This window comes from Mercenaria mercenaria, chromosome 2, assembly GCF_021730395.1.
Source record: "Mercenaria mercenaria strain notata chromosome 2, MADL_Memer_1, whole genome shotgun sequence".
NCBI lineage: Eukaryota > Metazoa > Mollusca > Bivalvia > Venerida > Veneridae > Mercenaria > Mercenaria mercenaria.
In genome coordinates this window covers 90223307-90245458 of record NC_069362.1, presented here as the reverse complement: position 1 = coordinate 90245458, position 22152 = coordinate 90223307, and the positions used below count along the sequence as shown (strand labels likewise).

The following is a 22152-nucleotide window of genomic DNA, read 5'->3' as shown; positions in this document are numbered from 1 at the left end:
CAAACCGAGTCTACTATAATTTTGCTTGGCTGCATCCTATGCCTCGAAAGGCTCTTTTAACGGATTTTATTGAAATGTTACGTCTACACAAAAACGAAAACAGGGCAAGAAACCTAGGCGGTGGTACGTATCTAGGGAAGACAAAGTAGGGATACTACAAAACAATATAAAGAAACATGATCCTAAATAGTAAAAGAATAACAATATGTTATTTTACTTTCATTAAGGGGTGCGCGATTTAAATCCAAAATGAAATGTCAGGTGTGCAACTGCAAATGCTGAAGGATATTCCCATAAAGTGAAATAATTCTAGACCAAACACTTTTTGAGATATGCGCGATAAAGTGTAAGCCCTACGTACAAATGTTTGACAACGTTGATGTCCCTGGTAAAAGCCCAAACGAAATCAAGGCGCCCAACTCCTAATGCTGACCTACACTTCTACAGTTTGCATCGTCTAGGTGAAATCCTTTTTGGAATAGAGGCGACACCAACTTAAAGCCCTTTATGCATATTACTGACTTTAGTGAGTGGCAATAACACATGTATTAGTGTGAAATCAAAAACTGTACCGTAAGACATAAGCTGATATTTCAGAAATATTAGACAGATAGACAGGAAAATTTTTACCAAAAAGTTAAAATCAAAAGGCATTTAAGGTATTAAAAGGGAATAATTTGACATTAATGCATATCCAGTTATGGAATGTCGAGAATATTTAAATTGTGAGTTTCATTACCCGCAAGACATGATAATTTCAATTCATAATTCTGCATTAGTTTTGCAAATTGAATTGCTGTAAACTTTAAAATTCAAAGTCAAAACATAATTCCAAAAATACATCGCCACACGTTTACTTTGAATTCCTTGGTTGTAAATTGATCCTAAAATGATCAACAGATAGGAGATCAAAAATATGACTATTGTAAACTTAAAGGTGCACTCAAAATCTTATGTCAAACCAGAATTTCTATAAAAAATGACAGTAATATAGGCAAAAATAAATCACAGTTAGAACATAGCATTCAAATACAACTATAAAATATTAACAAGACAATGTGATAAAAAATTAATAATACATCATATATCTGCTATAATTTGATGTGTGGCAGATAAACTGTGCAATTCAAAGTAAAGCAAATACTGAACTATATTTTCTAACGTCTAAAGGGCATAATATTGTAAAAAAAATTTCTAGTTAAGGGTAACTGACCAACCATGAGGTTCTTAAAAATTACTCTAGAAAAATAGAAAATAGATAATTTTAAATCTATATGCATATTAAAATATTTGTAACGATTGCATTCCAACATTCTGTTAATCAGAATTTTAATTAAGTGAACAAAAACAATCAATTTTGGCCATATAAGCATAGTGAGTTTTGGAGAAGCATGCTGCATCACAAATAACACCGATAGCAATAAACTTCAAATCCAAATCGCTGTGTTTTGGAATAGTAACAGTGCTGACTTACACCAAAAATTTTAAGCTATAAGGCGCGATGCTCAAAAACAGTTAAGTTCGGACTTTATCTAAATGTGGAGGTGGTGGTTTTATCTAGAACTGGATAAACAATAACTGTAAATTTCTGATATTGCATTAAATATTTGTTGATTGACCAAAACTTTAACCTGATTTCAAGAATTGAGGGCAATCAAATTTCCCAATAAATGAAAGTCAATTTGGACTTGCTTGCTATCAAACGAGTGTAAACCTGAAACACAATTACAGTTTAATCAATTGCTGCATTAGTTTATGGTACGACTATCTAACTTGCAGTTAAGAACTTTAACCTAAATTTGTCTAATGTGCTTTGAAAAGTGAGCGGCATATATATTTCTACAAAATATCATTTCTGAAGTTATTTACTTCATGTTAACCCAAAGTTGTATGCACTTAGAAAAAGAAGAAAAAATATGGTTTTCAGCTATTATGCCTTTACTGTCATAAAATTACTGACAACAAAAATCTACCAAGGTTATCGCATTAGAAAAGCCCTACGTTCTACGACTGTCGGGGTTAGTATAAACTCGACATTTTCAATAGTCAGTGATAATTTATCCCGTGTGATGAACCATGCTGTTTAAGCTATTGATTAACATATTTCTAAAATGTATTTTAAGTATAGACAAATGAATGTTTGGTAACTACTTGACTGAAGTCCTCTCCATGGCTACATAAGGCATGGGCATTGATAATACCACCGCTCTCATTAAACCAGTGCATTATTCCCTCATATGAATTCTACACCAGCTATGTGTAAATCAGTCGTTAGAAAGTAATTCATCCAGATCAAGCAATACAATAAATGATAAACTTAAAGAATTTCATCAAATTTCTGATTATCTGTTTTTCAAATTGAATTGGTATACTTTAAAAAGAGAGAATACACATTAAGTTCAACAAAAGAAACATCGACCACACCTTTCACTTCTTGTGATATTTTCTTGGATGCTGTAATATACTTTACGATATCCCTAAATATGTTCAACGAGATAGGCCAGATACAAAAATATGACTCAGTTGGGCTAAACTTAAAAGGTGCCTAAAATGCTTAATATGTTCAAAGAAAACAACTATGAAGAAAATGACAGTAAATATAGGAAAGAACTAAATCACCAGCATAAAAACATAGCATTACAAAATATATAACTGATAAAATATTACAAAAGACAAAAATGTTAGATAAAACATTAAAAATAATACATGCTACTATACTACATGTACTATCAAGATGGTGATGATGTGGTAGTGTGTGAGCACAGAAACTGTACAACATTCAAAGCGTAAAGCAAATACTGAACTTATCTATGTTTACTCACAGCGGAAACAAACTTAAAGCGGCATACAATATTGTAAAGTTCAGAAAATTATCTAGTAAAGGGTAACGCACCCAACCATGAGCCGACTTCTTACAAGAAATTTACTCAAAATTGCAAATATATTATGACATACACAGGATCTAATTTATAAAAGAAAAATAATTACGGAGGTCTTATGGAAATTAAAATATTCTGAATCAACGATTGGCATTTCCACAGTTTGTTAGATCAGATTTTAAATTTAAGTGAACGTTATAAAAACAAATTCAAGTTTTGGCATATAAGCATTCAGTGTGTTTTGGAGAAAGCAGTGCTGTCCATCACCAAAATACACGTACGATATGCAATAAACAATAAATCCAAAGATCGTGTGTTTTGGAATGGCCAGTGCTGACTATCACCAAAGCACACTTACTTAAGTATATTGGCAGCGATCTAAAAACACATTAACTGTCCGTGCTGATTTCTAAATGCTGAGGAGGTGGGTGGTCTTTTTCTGGATACCTGGTATTACAACAGACTTACACATGTAATTGCTGAATTTCATAACATTATTTGTGATTACAAAAACGTTTAACTGATTTCAAGAATTGACGTTCTTGATCATTATTCAAATTACAAATTTTAAATGCTAAAAGTAATATGTTGGCACTTCTTCGTGATCAGGAAACGGAAGTGCAGAAGCTACTGTAAACCAACTACATGTTTATATTCATTGCTGCAAAGTGTGTAATGGTACGCACATAATCCAAAAGCTCTTGGGTTTATTTTTTCAAAGTTAAGAACAGTGCTTACTTCTTTACTTTTGTCAATGACTGACTTTTGAAAGTGAGCTTATGTCGTCATTACTAGTATTTACTCTTTACTTGATATATATTATTTACTGATAGTTCATTTACATATTTTCCATGTTAATACCCAAAATTGCTGGCAAGTTCAGAAAAATGGGTAAGAAACAAATATTTTTCGGTGTTTTTCAGCTATTATGATCCATTTACTGTCACTAAAATTCCAACTGATCTAACAAATTATCATATCCAGAAAGCACGATTATTCATTAAGAAAAGCGAATAAACGTTTACTTTGTTTTGTTTTTGTTGGGTTTATATAAACATCGACATTATTAAAAGTCAAGTGGTAATTTTTCCAGCTTTTGATTGTGATGGAAGGCACAGGTGCTCGTTTAAGCATTATTTGATTTAAGCATATTTTTATTTCCTAATATGTACATTTTAAATAATAAGATACATACATGAATGTTGGATTGGACTGGAAGCAAGTAGGCTTACTGAAGTCCTCTCCATGAGCATAAGCATTATTTCGGGCATGGGCGGGCATCTGGATAAAACCACCGACATTCTGTAAGCCAGCTGGGTGGTTTTCCCACATAAAGAATTCTACACCCAAGCGAGGTTTTAACTCACGTCGGTTAGAAGTAATTCAAAGCCAGCAAGCAAACAATTACAATAAAAGTGATCACAACACTGAAAGCCAACTACTAACTGATAACGTACAAGCAGACGACAATATCCCAACAACATTCAACCACGCAAATAAATAATAAAACAGAACATAATGCCATATATCGACCTTGAAATAAATAAATACTTAAAACAAAAATCAATCTGAAACAAATGTCACTAAATGGCCAAACGAAATTTTTTAATCTTAAAAATTACGATCTACCTTTGTTGCTCCCACTTGCATCGCTGTTTACATAAATAACAAATGGTTTATTGAAAAGACAGCAACACTTATTAACAGACATATACAATGCTAAACATGGTGATCAAGCAGATCATCAATAATACGATCCAAAGAAAAATTCTTCGACACACCGGCAAAATATCTTCCAAACAGAACATTAACTGAAATTACGACAATGACCCAAGTCCTGCAGTTTTTCTGTTTTTCTTAGATGGAAATATATTTAAAGATACAGAAAGACGACAGAAGAGAAACATAACAGTGATAACATTTATCATTTTATGTTCTCATACATTATACGTCAGAATGACATATCTTTTCATTTATTGGGCGGACAGACTCCGCTGGAAGGAATTTAACAGATGCTTAGTATAAAACAGGATTCACTGCAAGACAGACAATGTTAAACATTATCACGACAATGTTTATGAATGAAACATTCATCTTGGCATGTAATTTATTTGTTATCGTAGCTGTGTACCAAAGTCACATAAAAGCCATGATGTATCAAATTGTAAGTGCAATCGGACAAGGGAATCATCAGTAGTTACAAGACCTCACTTTTTCATTCTAGTCCATAGTTCTAATACCAGCGTGGTAGATACAGAGCATGTAAGAATACATTTTTCAGGGGAAAGACCATTCAAATACGGACAACCTACAAACACGGACAAATCAACCGTTTGCATCAATACTACATATTTACATAAATGGTGCCACTGACCACCAAAATGTGAAAATTGTTATTTCATTACAACTACAACGTCAATCTGAAATAATAGTTTAACACAGAACTATAACGGAGAGTGAAAGCTTCATATCACATAGTGACAATACGGCAAACCAAAGTGCAATATTTATATTTGCAATTATAAGTTATTCTATCATTCAAAACCACTGCTATGTACTGGTAAAATACAACACAATATAATACTCCCAGTAACAATCGAAACAAACAATATGCAAATATGTGTAACCAACTGAGAACAAATATTTAACATGTTACACTATTTCAGCGTGATAATGCTGTGAGCATACACAATGCTGTGAATCTGTTGCTATATATTGTGCTCTTTTTTTACTTACTTGTATGCATTATACACTCCCCAGTTGTTTACATCCGGGGAATTACCCCGTCTATCACGATCCCCATCTTTCACAAACATAGGATGTGAACGACCTACAAGGGGCTCCATTGCCCGTTTCATTTCATCAATTTGACGCTGAAGATGATCAACTTCCTCTGAACGCTACAGGGGAATAGAGGAGAGTGGTATGTGAATACTAGGAATAAATGATAATAATGAAAATATGCCTGCCGTGTCGCGTACTGTGAGAAACTACCATCTGAAAGAACTTACCCATACACACCTAGACTACGTGTTTTTGTGATGTTTGGTTATGATGAGAGAAAACTGGCTGAAAGTCTTACTAGTAAAATGTTAGCAATACAACAAGAAACCTGAACTTATTCAATAAGATAAACAGATCAAAGTACAAATAAATTTTAAATTTCATACTAAGTTCAGATTTCTTATCACGAAGTTAAAGGTTATGAAAACAGTCAATTCTAGCTAAAATATCTACAATATTATAAAACATGCAAATCTGGTTATATGTTCATGATGACTGAAGAAGGATCTGGAAATCTGGTTAGCTGAAAGCTCCTGTACAATTAAAATCTAACAAAGGTGAGTACATTGTTGTCATTAAATGATGGGTTCTCCTGGAAAAAAGTGAACAATAGTAGAAAATGGAATCTGGTTACACAGGGAGAATAATACAGGAAACAAAAATATTATTAGCAACCCATTTAGCCTATTAGTTCAACCAAAACCAGTCATATACCTTACCAATACATCGATATCTGCTTTGTTAAACATCATCTAGTCCAGAGTCCTGGTTTCTCTGGGTCCGACCTGTTTCTTGATTTTCAGGGCTTTGATTACCAGGAGTTCGGTTTCCCTGGCTTCTATTGCCAGGACTTTGGTTGCCAGGAGTTTTATTACCAGGAGTTTTAGTTCCAGGGGACTGATTTCTAGGAGTCTGATTCCCCGGGGTCCGATTTCCAGGAGTTTTAGCCCCACCCTTTTGTGACTGAGATGTTTTCCTACCCTCATTTCTACCTGTTTCTGGGGTTTTGTCCCCATTTCTAGGAGTAGTTTTCCAGTTATCTGGGGTTTCATTCCCGGGACTCCTCCTATCTTCATAGCCTCCATAAATTGGAGACTTTGTGCCAGTATTATCTGCCCCTTTAGGGGTAGGAGATTGCATATTCATGGTTTTTAAACCTTGTGATTCAAATGGGCTGTCTTCTCTTTGTTCTTCAACAATGGGTTCATGATACGGTTTGACTGGGTCTGACATCTGTTGTCTAGACCTGTCTGCAGTCATTGAGGTAGAAGGGGTCCCTGTGTTAGTCCCTAGGGTACCTAGATCATCCCACCCCAACCCAGTGTCAAGGTCATCCATTTGACTTCTATGGGTTGATTGTAATTTAAGGTTTGACCCTGTAAGAATTTTAAGCTGGTTTATTTGTGACTGAACATCCTCAAGCCCAGACAAGCGCTGAAAAATGAAATAAACAATACCTCTGTTAGTAAAACAACCACAACTTGTAGAACTGTATTTACTGAACTTATATGAGCCCTGCCATGGGAAAACCAACATAGTGGCTTTGCGACCAGCATGGATCCAGACCAGCCTGCGCATCCGCACAGTCTGGTCAGGATCCATGCTGTTCGCTTTCAAAGCCTATTACAATTAGAGAAACTGTTAGCGAACAGCATGGATCGTGACCACACTGCGCGGATGCGCAGGCTGGTCTGGATCCATGCTGGTCGCAAAGCCACTATGTTGGTTTTCTCATGGCACGGCTCATATCAGTACATTAAAATAGAGAGAACTACTTCTACATCTCTTTTTGGGATCCTTATGAAATCACCAGCAACAGTTTGATCTATGTATCATATCCTGGGTATCGTGAATATATCATTTAAAGTTTTATATATCTTTTTTGCGTCATCAACTATTAAAGTTCTGGATTTTATATTTACACAAATAGAAAAGTAAAGACTATTTCAAAGGAAATATAGTTTTGTATCCATTTAAATCTTCATCACATGCTTCAAGAAAGTTACAGTAGCCTTGTCAGAAAATGATTCAAACTTTTTTTTTTCAGTAGATCTTCTACATAAAATTGTTCTGATCAAAGGTGTTACAGCAAGGCATATGACAACTGTATATTAAAGTGTCATAAATGCCATAAACCCCATATTCAGCATTATTCTTCATCTAAAAAATAGAATAAGAATTAAAAACCCTTTGATGCATGTTATTTTGAGATGTCAAAATTCTTTTTAAAAGCTTTGTTTCTTCTGTACTGATGTATCAAAAGCAGAAATCAAAGCAACGTGGAATAATTTTGCACTTTGAAAAGTCAGCATTTATCACAAACATTGCAGAAAATTGCAGGCTATTAATTACATGACTCATTATGACTTATCCATAGGTTGCCCTATGTGACCATTTTATACAGAACACTTAATGTTACCGAGGAACTTATAGAAACAACATGAAAAATTTAACCATGGTTTGTGTAGTAAAATATTTTTATATGGCTAGCTGGTAGGACTGAGGGCTAATAGTTTTGACTGTTGACCAGCAAGCCGTTCAGTAAGTACATAATACTGTCATTCATTGTTTCTGTCATACATATTTTTGCATGCTGATAAAATAAAATTAAAAATTGTGATCCCAAAGGTTAACAAAAACCTGGGCATTATTATCTAAAATTGTGTGTTCATTAATCATCAACTGTAATTTAGAGTTGAATGTTTAATGGTGTATTTGTCACTTTATAACATAACATTGTAACAATTAAAATCACAAAAACTAGAAGAGGTTGGTCTACAGCTAAAAGCATCTATCAAGGCATGCAAAAAAGTCACAACAAAAAACAGAACTTTATGAGGACTTCACAACAATAAATATCAGATAAAAGAGGGCATTTGTAGTTTTTCTACATAAAAACTAAAAATTTTATACATAAAAAATGAGATACACCTGTTAAACTGGGAACATGTGAAATTCTCTTTGTCATGATTGTGTCACACTTTTGCCTATAGTGACAATAATTTTCAGATTTTAAAATACCAGTTTCTGTTCTAAACATGGAAAAATAGAGGCCAAGTGACAAGTAAGAAATGTGGTAGTAAATTACAGCTCAACTTGTCAACACTCTTTAAAATCAAAACCACTACAGTAACTACTAAATCTTAAATCTTTAAGATTGTAAAAAAACTGTCACTTTATGCTGATTCGCTAGCACTTAGAAACAAGTGTTAAAAAATATCTAATTATTACTACATAAAGTACTTATTCACACTTGTGCTACTTTGTTTAAATTGTTATGCATACTTTGTAAACCAAAAGTTATGGCCTAATATCATTTACTAATGTCATCTAGATATACCAGAATAAAGAAGCAGGATCCAGCAGACAGACATACTGGTATACAGTGTGCAAACCCATTCATGAAATATAATAAATGACACAAAAGTGGCAATTCCAAGTGTGTAAATATCATGTTTGATATTACACACTTTGAGATGCCTTTCATATTTTAAATATCTCACAAATAAATGACGACCCCATGTGTGTAATATAAAATATGCAAAAAAGTAAATGGCAACAAAATGTGTGTAATATAAAATATGACAAAAAAGTAAATGGCAACAAAATGTGTGTAATATAAAATATGCCTTAAAGGCAAACCCTAGTGAGTTGCCTGATAAAACTGACAATGTTGCCATCTTTCCTAACATGAGGTACATCAAAAGTTGAAACATGAAAACTTTTCGAACACTGTACTGTTTCAGTATCAATTTGAAAAGTAGGATTCTTTTTAACCATGTATGCTGCTTGAGGTCCATATTTTTCAAATCTGTCCAGCAAAAAAAATCAGACATGCCACACATTTTTCCTTGACTGAATTTCCTCAATATATCATAAACATTTGAAAGGTCTGTGGTAGACCAAATTTTGATCTGGGTATGCACAGCTACATTAAATTTATGCAAAATGATGTAGAGTTGTGAGATGTTATTATCCTTTTCTAAAATTAGGAAAATATGTAATTAAACAATTATAATTCTTATTTCAATACCTTAAGGTTGCATATAACCCTTTATGATATAATATTTGCTAAAATGTTCAAAGCAGTATCTTTTATTTATATCTATAACGTAAATAAACCAATCTATTTTTGTAAAGGCCTTTCAAATCTTTAAACCGATTAATGATGACAGGGTTTGTGTTTGTTTGGTTTGTTGGGTTTAACGTCACACCGACATAATTACAGGTCATATGGCGACTTTCCAGCTTTGATGGTGGAGGAAGACCCCAGGTGCCCCTCCGTGCATTATTTCATCACGAGCGGGTACCTGGGTAGAACCACCGACCTTCCGTAAGCCAGCTGGATGGCTTCCTCACATGAAGAATTCAACACCCCGAGTAGGGCTTGAAGCCACATCAATGAGGGGCAAGTGATTTGAAGTCAGCGACCTTAACCACTCGACCATGGAGGCCCCTTGTGACTACAAAAAGATAGAGGTAAGTAAAGGGGATAAAATGTCTTGCCCATTATCCATTTTATACTGAACTACTGCATTTAATACGGTTTTTACGAGTGATTTTAGCAAATAAAATATCTTAAAACATTATATGCCCCCATAATATTTAGTTAGTCTTTTTTCATTTCAAATGGTATTATAACAGTAGATACTTTGAACTATAATGTTATGATATACTGGTTGCTTAAATGTATGAGTAAATCTCTTTATCATTTGCAGATGATCATAAAGTAAGTAAAAAGTTGGTAATAAATACATACAGCTTTTCAGAGATGGGATTTAAAAATGGCGCAGTAATATCACTAAAATATACTCATTGCATATAGAAATAAAATATTGCAATATTTTGCTATATTTTTCAGATACTGATTTTTTAAAAATGACTTCACTTAGATATTATACATAATACTTTTGTCTCAAATTGGGACATTGTTAAGGATGGCCACCACCTGAAAGTGTCTCACACACAAAAGCATTTGACTCATGAAATAGGTGCAAAATGAGTCTTAAAACTATCTTCCAAAGTTACAAAGCTATATCTTAACATTTTTTTTTAAATGTCATTTTTGGGAATTTTCAAAGCTTGATTTCTTCAAGGTCATGGTCACTAGTGGGGCCAGGACTCATCATGGGGGTGTAAAATTAGTTTCTGAATCACCCTACAAGTTTTCAAAGCAATATGTGTAATGCTTTTTGAGAAATTGTCATTTTTGTGAATTTTCAAAGGAATCAAAAAAATCTAAAAAAAAACTAATTTCTTCAAGGTCAATGTCACTTAATTAAGGAGGTCAGGACTCACCATGGAGTGGAAAAAATAGTTTTTAAACCATCCTACAAGGTTTCAAAGTAACATGTGTTTGGTTTTTGAGAAATTGTCATTTTTTGTGAATTTTCAAAGGCATAAACAAATTCTAAAAAATGCTAATTTCTTCAAGGTCAAGGTCACTAGGAGGCCAGGACTTATCACTGGGGTGTAAATTAGTTTGTAAATCATCCTAAAGGGTTCAAAAGAAATATATGTTGACGCTGTCCCCATCACCAGAATTTGGATCTCTTAGTCTCGCTTCCACTAGAAGCTGGCAAGACAAAAATTTATACTGGTAATTTAAAAAATTTCACTGTTTTTATTATATCTTTGGTACTTCTAAGTTTCCAGAGGTAAAGTTCAACTAATTTTGAAGACAAACCCTTAATTTTACAGAAAAAATGCACAGTAATATACCCTGATGACATTTTGAAAAAACATATTGTATGAAATATTATAGTAAAATATTGCAACATTGTATGTCTATATTTACTGAGTATATATTGAAAGAAAAGTGCATTCCTATAGTCCCTGAAACTGGTTTTCAACCAGTAGGGGACTAATAAATTGTCCTCCAATTATTTCCTGAAACTCATTGGTAAGTTCAAGTGACATATATTGAATAAGGTGGCAAATTCGGAGCACATTTCAAGTCCACATCTGCTCAAAGTTATACATACCAGTTTTTGTTCTGACTGTATCTTCATGCCAAGCACTGTTTTCACTGTCTGTAGGTTGTCTGCAAGCTTTCGTACATTCACATTCATCTGTTATAGATAAGAAATACCACGATCAGTTAAATACTTGTAGTAAAAATCAATTCATTATCACTCCTGTGTTAAATGTATTGGTCTGGAATATGATATAAAACATGACAAAAAACATTTTTTACAAACAAATGTTATCTCAATCACAAGTTTGACAATGCACAATTAGTGAAGAATTAAAATTACATATAAAACAAATTGAAATATCAATTTAAACAAGAAAATATTTATATACGCCAGGTTTTGTAAATGAATTTGCTGACAACAAATTTTGTAAGAGCATGCATTGCAATATTATTGGATTTGTTTTATAACAAAATTACTCAGTAAAGCTAAATGAGGAACTATTTTACAGGAAGCCCTTTTTAAAAATATCCCACAGATCTTCCAATTAATTGCATTCATTTTGCTAAAAGAAACTAGAGGAAAGAACTGATTATAGGTCAGACAAACATCCTTTATATAATCTTTTCCTCTTATTTTTGTACTTTCTCTGCTTTTGTATAACAACATTTTATTTTAAAATGCTACAATATTGATTTCAATTGTGACAATTTGATTTTAAATTAGTTCTAGTAAAACACTGATCGCTTGTAGTCGCTAGGGGGTCAGCAATATTCTTGTGCATGTGGTATTCTATAGTACCTCATATTGAAGTACTTAAGCCATTAACATATTCTCTTATTATTATAAATTTGTGTTCTCGAACACCATCATTTGAAATCACATGCATACACAACAACATTAATGAAGACAACATATAGAAAGAGAAGAACTTTTTTTAAACATCTCTATCTACAAACAAAGTTACAACAACAGAAATATTTTCAGTAAGGATAAAGAAAGTGAAAACATTGTAGATTGTCCTTAAAGCTGAGAATCTGCTCATACACCAAAACAGGACAAGTGGCTGCATATTTGTCTGATATGAGTTAAAACTGCATATTTGTCTGATATGAGTTAAAACTATATTCAATGTAGCAATGGGCAGCTAACCAACCACCCTTCTCAATTCTGTACCAGTAATAATCTGCTCTTCATAAAGAAACTGACACTTTCTCACATGAATCTGAGATGTATTTCTTTTGGTTTTAATTCACAACAACACATTTAAGGACATATGGTGACTTTTCAGATTTGATCATGGCTGAAGACCTCAAGACACCCCTCTTGGCTATATCTCAAACATGCATTAGCACCTGTTTAAAATCAACAACCTTTTATGCAAACTAGCTGAATGGCTACCTTGCATGACTCAAACCAACCAAGATGAGAGGCAAGCGTTTGAAGACACATATGACCAAAAAGTAGAAATGGAGAACAAATAATTCAGACACAGAGAAGTGGACAACAAAAACATTATGAAGCTATGCCATGAGGAAATTTATGGGAATTAATGCCATCAAATTAATGCACAGAATATCAATCATATTATAAGTCAAAATACTGAGTATGATATGAATAATGGGTAAACTCCTGGTATATTACATCAACTTTGTTTTGCATAACTCTTTAGCGAGCTTTATTATTTTATAAATTACAGGAGAAACTTTTTAATTTCTTTTTGTTTTGTTTTATTTGTTGTTCTCTTTTTTGTTTTGTTTTTGTTCTAAAAGAAAACGCAGCCCTGGTCAATGGATCATTTTGTTTTAAATTTTTTTACATACTACCAACAAATTCTAAATTCCTAAAAATACTGAAATGCAAAACAATGGGGCATGCCATTTTAAATTCACATAACTTTGTTTGTGCTCATATCATTGACTAAGCTTGTCAAAATTTAGGTCTTAACAGATATTTAAATAATGAAAAATCCAGACTGTGCTGAATTAGACAAAGTGCACTGCAGAAATGAGACTTTCAAAATTTATAGCTATAAAAATATAACATTTAAAATACCAGTATTTCTTGTGCCTGTAAGATGGATAAATATCATGCTTTCATGCCATATACAGTTAACATTATCTGTGCATGAATTAAACTGATATAGGTGTACTGTGACACACAAACCTCTGACAGTTCTAGATCAGCATCTATCTCAACCTAATAATTTTAAAATATATTCTATGCAGATTTAGGAGCACATGTAACATAGACAGTATGAAAATGAAACTAAACTTTGAGACAAACTATTGCGCAATAAATATTATGACTTAACGATCAATAGATCGCAAAACTCGTAAATTTCGATACAAACCACAAACACAAACCAACAAAGCCAAAACGAGACAGTTTATAGTAAGTTTGTCAATGAGGCTGGCAATGAGGACAAAATTATCAACAAGAGGGCCATGATGGCCCTATATCGCTCACCTGTTACCATTGCACTTGAGGACAAGAAGGTCCTCAGAAAAAATATCTAAGTCCAAAGGACAGTAACAACAAATTTAACCCCCCCCCCCCCCCCAAAAAAAAAAAATTTAACCCCCTCAAAAAAAATTCTTATAAGGTACAGATATGTCAAAATACACCTAAAAATTGGAGGTACCATCCATGTTGTACCACAGAAAAGTGGTCTCGGTTTTTCCCTATGGCCAATAATAAAAAAGTTACTAAATATAAGCTAATTATAGTAACATAAAAGGAAAGTAATCAAAAAAAATTATTATAAGTGAACAAAAGAAGGATCTGCCAAATAAATCTGTTGACATAAATGAAATTTCAGATCAGTATTTTCATTAGTTACGGACTTTTTAATGAATATTTGAAATAAAGGGAAGTAATCTGACATAAAATCAGTCCATAGTTATCTACCCTGATTGGCTCAGTCCAACTAACGACAATAATGAAATTTCAAATAAGTCCTATAAGTACTTACTGATATAAATCCATTTTGATTACAATCAGGGGAGGTAATCAGATATAAAATAACTCTGAACCTACGCTTGGATCTGATTTGTCATGGAATCCAAGAATTATTGTTGTTGAAGTTATTTTGGAAGTTTGCATCAAATAAAACCATAAATGAAGTCTCTATATGGCTGCAAAAGCCAAAATAGCCAATTTTGGACCTTTAAGGGGCCATAACTCTGGAACCCATGATGAAATCTGGCCAGTTCAAGAAAGGAACCAAGATCTTGTGGTGATACAAGTTGTGTGCAAGTTTGGTTAAAATCAAATCATAAATGAAGCTGCTATTGTGCAGACAAGGTCAAAATAGCTAATTCTGGCCCTTTCAGGGGCCATAACTCTGGAACCCATTTATGGGATCTGGCCGGTTCAACTAAGGAATCAAGATCTTATGGTGACACAAGTTTTGTGCAAGTTTGATTAAATTCATAAATGAAGCTGCTATTGTGCAGACAAGGTCAAAATAGCTAATTTTAGCCCTTTCAGGGTCCGTAACTCTGGAACCCATAATGGAATCTCGCCAGTTCAAGAAAGGAACCAGATCTTATTGTGATACAAGTTGTGTGTAAGTTTGGTTAAAATTAAATCATAAATGAAGCTGCTATTGTGCAGACAAGGTCAAAATAGCTAATTCTGGCCCTTTCAGGGGCCATAACTCTGGAACCCATGATGGAATCTGGCCAGTTCCAAAAAGGAACCAAGATCTTATGGTGATACAAGTTGTATACCAGTTTGGTAAAAATCAAATCATAAATAAAGCAGCTATTGTGCAGACAAGGTTAAAATAGCTAATTTTGGCCCTTTCAGGGGCCATAACTCTGGAACCCATAAAGGGATCTGGCCAGTTCAAGAAAGGAACCAAGATGTTATGTTGATACAAGTTGTGTGCAAGTTTGATTAAAACTAGAGCTATCACTAAAGGTGATGAATGTACCCCCCGCATGCACTGACACAGTACATTGCAATTTGATGCACACAAGACTGCATAATTATGTGGACTGTATGTATATAGACTGTATGTATACAGTATAGTAACAAAAAACAAAGTCCCATAACTATGCAGAATATTTAACTAAAAGAATGTAACATGCACCATGCACAACTAGGGTTTGTACTGATCACTTGTGTGAAGTTTCATTAAATTGTGTGCAAGGGTTTGGTAGATTAGGCACGCACAAGATTGCATATGCAGACTGTATGTACATAGTATGTTAACAAGAAACAAAGTCCCATAACTCTGCAATTTTTGTCGCTGAAAGAACCTAACATGCCCCAAGCACAACTACTGTTGTTATTGATCACTTGTGTGAAGTTTCATTAAATTGTGTCAAGGGGACGAGGAGAGATGGTGCACACAAGATTGTGTCTATGTATATAGCATAGTAACAAAAAAACAAAGTCCCATAACTCTGCAAAACTTTTTTCTGAAAGAACCTAACATGCCCCGTGCACAACTACTGTTGTTACTGATCACTTATGTGAAGTTTCATTAAATTGTGACAAGGGGATGAGGAGAGATGGTGCACACAAGACTGTGTCTATGTATATAGTATAGTAACAAAAAAACAAAGTCCCATAACTCTGCAATTTTTTTTTCTGAAAGAACCTAACATGCCCCATGCACAACTACTGTTGTTACTGATCACTTGTGTGAAGTTTCATTAAATTGTTGCAAGGGAATGAGGAGAGATGGTGTGCACAAGATTGTGTCTATGTATAGTAACAAAAAAACAAAGTCCCATAACTCTGCAAATTTTTTTTCTAAAAGAACCTAACATGCCCCATGCACAACTACTGTTGGTACTGATCACTTGTGTGAAGTTTCATTAAACTGTGTCAAGGGGATGAGGAGAGATGGTGTGCACAAGATTGTGTCTATGTATACAGTATAGTAACAAAAAATCAAAGTCCCATAACTCTGCAAATTTTTTTTCTAAAAGAACCTAACATGCCCCATGCACAACTACTGTTGGTACTGATCACTTGTGTGAAGTTTCATTAAATTCTGTCAAGGGGATAAAGAGAGATGGTGCGCACAAGATTGCGTCTACGGACAGACGGCCAGACGGACAGACAGACGGACAGACAGACAGACAGACAGACAGACAGACAACCTGAAACCAGTATACCCCCCCTTACAACATTGTTGTCGGGGGTACAATAAAATCATAAATGAAACCACTATCATGCTGACAAGAAATTGTTGACGGACGGACGCACGCACGCACGCACGGACTGACGACGGACGAAGAGTGATCACAAAAGCTCACCTTGTCACTATGTGACAGGTGAGCTAAAAACAACTGAATCGGATGACCCTTGTCTAGATTAAGGAAAAAAGCTGCATTGATTTCTACTGGTATGCAAGATTCAACAATGGAAAAGCTAAACTCTAAGCCTGAAATAAACATAACATCTCACATCTATGATCGAAATTTTACACATACAAATAAAAACATATAACGCAAGACAAAAATAAATAATCAGACATCAGTAAATTAAATGAACAAATGACAAAACAGGGATTCAGAGCAGCACATTCTAAAACTTCTATGAGAAGGTCAGATTCTATGGTTTCATTCAAACCTTTGGATCTTCCTGGAAGCGATTTCTCTATTGATTAAAAGAAGATGCTTTATAATATAATAAATCTTGAAACAGGAAACAAGTTTTAATGCTTTTTCAAAGCAATGCATATCAGTCAACAAAACTGCTGAACTCCTAGTAAGAACTAACTAAATCTCAGCCAATATTACTGTGCCGCATTGAGGATAATTGAAATTAGTAATCATAATTAGTTGTAATCAATTACATTTATCAAAGTAATCATGTTAAAACAGTTATTAAACATATTTGATTACATGTAACCCCAATTAAAAATCATGTGTAATCATGATTACTTACTGGTTATATTTTGATAACATTTCATACAACTGTAAAAATTTAAAGTCATAGCTTTACCACAAGAAAGAGCTCGAGGACAAATTACGTTGAACCCACATTTTCTTGCTACTCGAACAATCACATTTGATTAAATCAGTTTATTTATTTTCATGTTTTTGTTGGCTGTAACATCACACTCACGTTATTATAGGTCATGACTTTCCAGCTTTTGATGTTGGAGGAAGACCCCAGATGCCTCTCCAGGCATTATTTCATAACAAGCAGGCAACTCAGTAGAACCACCGGCCTGAAGCAATCAACTTTTACCACCGGCCAAAGAGAATCCACAGTTTATATCTCATATATGGATGGACTTCAGCAAATCTACATTTCAATACTGTAGACAAAATGCAAACACAATGGTGACATATATCTCTACACATCAACTAATTTTTTAATCTGTTTAAAGGGCAGCTTCACTCTTGCTATACCTTTAAAATTATTTAACCTTTAGCCTGATGGCGGCAAGTGATTCTGCCTTTGCGATCCGTGCAAGCTGATCCTGGTCTGCACTGTTCACTATTCAGTCAGTAAATTTTCAGGGAACACCCCTTTGAATAATAAATGGTACTGCCCAAATTGAAAGATGGACCAGTCAGTTATTGAAATTTAGCAGGCTAAGGGTTAAACAAAGGTTCAAAAAGAATTCAGACGATAAGTAAGCATTCTGACATACTCACTGCTGTTGTTTACACAGCCATAAGACTAGGGCATAATTTTAAGCCATATTCTTCGGTAAATACTGCAACTTATGATTGAGAATTCCAAGAAATGAGGCTCACAGTACTTACAGCTTCTAGTTCTTGCAGAGAAGCAGGTTTAGGCTGTCTGTCCAACCTGCTCTTCATCGTCTGTAACTCTTGTCTTAACAACTCAACTTCTCTTGCCCTAAAATAAAATAAAAGAAATTTCGTAGAGAGCAATAATTATTTTATCCAAGATGTTCAAATCTCCAAATCATTACCCAGTAAGATTCTCTTGCACATGATCTTATTTTCAACTTAATATTGTTCACTGCTCAAGTGTGCTGTCTGCTGTATCCCATGCACTTCACTTGATTTCACTGATCATTATTTACATGCCATGAAATATAATGATACATGTACACTATATAAAGATCCTCAATGTCTACCTTTTCCGACTCAGGTACAGCTACTTCAATGTATGTCTCTTTTTTTTTTTTTAATGCTTTGTCGGCAGCACTGGTTTTGATTTGATACTGTTATTTCGTTATGGTACAAAACCATTAAGTCACCTCATGTGCATCTTAAAAATGCAGGAAATCCTTTCAGTAAAGATATAAAAGTCAGAAAAGATTTGCTCTTCATGCACATGTTTTGTTTTTTTGCTTGTGAAAATACAAGGTGATTAACTACCAAGACATTCTTGTTTTTCCTACATGGTAGGCAAGAAATACCGAGTCCTACATCTGCTTCCACTGCCTGCTAGTCAAAACATGGGATATTGAATCCGTTCGGTTGTCTCCCGTTTTTCCAGTTCTCAGTTTATAATATTGTTTATTTGTTCGGAAGTTCCATGGAATTTTCCTCCATTTTTACTTCAAATGCATCAAATTGTATAATACCCATGAGCAGTTACAATACTTTACCTGGTGTCAGACTCGTGACTGACTCTGGAATCTGTCTCAGACTTCATTAACTTGAACTTTTCTTCCAGCTGATAAATCTAAAATTATACATGACAAATAAGTAAGTTTCCTTTTTCACATAAAATCAAACACGTACTAAGGCGTAAAAAAAAATTATTTGTTTTCCGGTATCCTGACCTACCCTAAATTTTTGGCCCAACCCTAAATGTTTTTATGGCCTTGGAGAATATTTTTTTCAACTTTTTAACAACAAGTTACAAAACTTCACTTTTTATACTTTAAACATGGTCAGTGATGTTAGAAATCAACTTACTGATGCTTTTAAGGCATAACCCCCTTATTTGTATTAATGTTTTAACATAAAAATAATTTCCTTCAAGTCTCTTAATAAAAAAAAATTCCCCACCCCACAAAAAATTTCCGACCTACCTACCCTAATTTTTTTTTAGCATGTTACCGGAAACAAAGAATTTTTTATTTTAGGCCTTAAAAGACCATTGCAAAATAAATACCTCACCTTGTATTGCCTGTCCTGCAATGGGTAACTTATTTATTTATTTATTTGGGTTTTACAGCGCACCAACACAGAACTAGTATAGGTTATATGGCGCCAAACAGGACTACAAATTTTGGTTCCACATCTCATTTACACCGAAATAAAAACATGAGGTATGGAATCAAAATTTGCATACCTGCTGGAATCACAGAGTTATTGCAAAACCAAGTGTTAAGACCCTATTAGTCGCCTCTTACGATCATGCAAGGGTAATTAAGGCAGTGGTTCAGTTCGATTTCTAGGTCATCCGTGTTACACTTCTTCAAACCAAAATTTCTCTACTTACAAAATGACTTCTCTACTTTTTAATTATGTTTTGTTTTAGCTTGAGCTCACATTTTTCTTATACAAGACACACTAAAATATGGAACCCTGAGTTTTGGTTACAAAACGCAATCTTTAATGTTTACAAACATCGATGTTTACGAAAATGGACTATATATTGGATTTAAACAAAATAATTGCCCCCTATCTTCAGAAATAACAACAAGAGGGCCATGATGGCCTTATATCTCTCATCTGAGTTTAGTTGCTTGCTTCTTCAAATTTCTTTACTAAAGCTTCAAAAACAAAAACTAGGTGAGTAGGTCATGGTAAAGATTATTCATGATAACTACTGAAATCTGTTAGAAAATTATACAGGTGGTCCAAATTTCTTCGCTGTAGCTTCAAAAATATTGAATAAAGTTGGTCAGTAGGTCAGGGTTAAGGTCCCGGCGAAATGGAATTCATGAAATCATGAATTTTTCATCACCATTATGAATTATTCATGAACTGTTCTGGATTACTTCTTAATCTAACCTCATGAAGTTTTATGCATGAAGTGTCGTTTGATCTACTTCATGAAGATATCAAGCATTATTGACAGATTCATAAAATCCTTGAAATATTCATGAACTAGTTTAAGAATGAATCAAGATTTTTTCATGAATGTCAATATACCTACAGAATTCAAGAAAACATCTTGAAAACAAGAGCACCGCCTTGCGGGTGCTGACGCTCATCTGATTTTTTTTGTGTAATAGAAATATTGTCCTACCCATGATTTTCTAAGTCTAAAAAGGGCCATCATTCTTGCAAAAAGCAGGTTAGAGTTATGTTTCTTGATGTTCAGTGTCCACTTATGATGGTGAAAAACTGTTGCAAGTTTTAAAGCAATAGCTTTGATAGTTTATGAGAAAAGTTGACTTAAACATAATACTCAACCAAGAAAATTATTTTCTAAGTCCAAAAAGGGCAATAATTATTGCAAAAAGCAGGATGGAGTTATGTTGCTTGCTGTACAGGGTCAGCTTATGATGGTCAACAAGTGTTGCAAGTTTCAAAGCAATAGCTTTGATAGTTTAAGAGAAAAAGTTGACCTAAACATAAAACTTAAACAAGAAATCTGATATTCTAAGTCCAAAAGGGGCAATAAATCTTGCAAAAAGCAAGATGGAGTTATGTTTCTTGATGTACAGGGTCTGCTTATGATGGTGAACAAGTATTCCAAGTTTCAAAGCAATAGCTTTGATAGTTTAGGAGAAAAGTTGACCTAAACATAAAACTTAACCAAGAAATCTGATATTTTCTAAGTACAAAAGGGGCCATAAATCTTGCAAAAAGCAAGATGGAGTTATGTTTCTTGCTATACAAGGTCAGCTTATGATGGTGAACAAGTATTCCAAGTTTCAAAGCAATAGCTTTGATAGTTTAGGAGAAAAGGTGACCTAAACATAAAACTTAACCAGGCAACGCCGACGCAGACGCCGATGCCGACAACCACTCAAGTGATGACAATAACTCATCATTTTTTTTCAAAAAATCAGATGAGCTAAAAATGATGAACATTTTATGAGCAGTTTAAGAATATTAAATTCTTAAAACATTCTTTATGTGTTCTTAAGAAAAAGTCATGAATATTCAATGAGTATTCTATCTATGATTCATTAAAAGTACTAAAATTCAAAACCTTTTTCTAGTTCAGTACCAGTTCTTGAACCCAATTGTGAGTTTCTGAACTGTCCATTCATTAAACATAAAACTTAGGTTTACCTTTTACAATAAATGAATAAGTTCATGAACTGTTCATGAATGTTCATGAACATTAAATTCATGTCACATGATCAGTTTCCATTATTTTGTTGCATGCTGGGAAATTTTTTGCACATGTGATTCAGCAATTTTTGAGAAGTTTGTGAAGCAAATGAGAAGGAAATATTTATCATACTACAGTTAGGAATGGTTTAAAAGGAACATGAGTATACTGAATATCAAATAAGTAATTATGGTGTTGTTATAAATCGTTCATTTTAAAAATATTAAATCCTTCTAAAATGTCACAAGTTTTCATGACCCTGAAGCAAAGCTTGTATCTAAATTTCAATCTTGAGATTAAAGTAAATTATTCATTGTTTAACTTAATGTTTTGTATTTTATACAGCAATTGTTTACTTAAAATTTTTATTATGCTCCCAATCC

General features: G+C 33.7%; 1 protein-coding gene across 11 annotated transcripts in view; it reads right to left on the bottom strand.

The window, feature by feature from the left end:
• LOC128555273 (coiled-coil domain-containing protein 154-like) overlaps window positions 1-22152 on the bottom strand; it is a 91380-nt gene that overhangs the window by 4481 nt on the left and 64747 nt on the right. For 5 of the 11 annotated variants that reach the window (XM_053537181.1, XM_053537177.1, XM_053537180.1 and 2 more), the window contains 5 exons: window positions 19137-19213; window positions 18319-18415; window positions 17171-17197; window positions 11648-11734; window positions 6383-7097 (listed from right to left, as the gene is read on the bottom strand). In XM_053537181.1, the coding sequence (XP_053393156.1) occupies window positions 6405-7097; window positions 11648-11734; window positions 17171-17197; window positions 18319-18415; window positions 19137-19213 (981 nt within the window). In that variant the 3' untranslated portion in view covers window positions 6383-6404. Of the gene's footprint in view, window positions 1-3237; window positions 3327-4508; window positions 4532-5615; window positions 5780-6377; window positions 7098-11647; window positions 11735-17170; window positions 17198-18318; window positions 18416-19136; window positions 19214-22152 lie in introns of all 11 variants that reach the window. The other 6 variants (XM_053537185.1, XM_053537186.1, XM_053537176.1 and 3 more) reach the window with 6 other exon arrangements.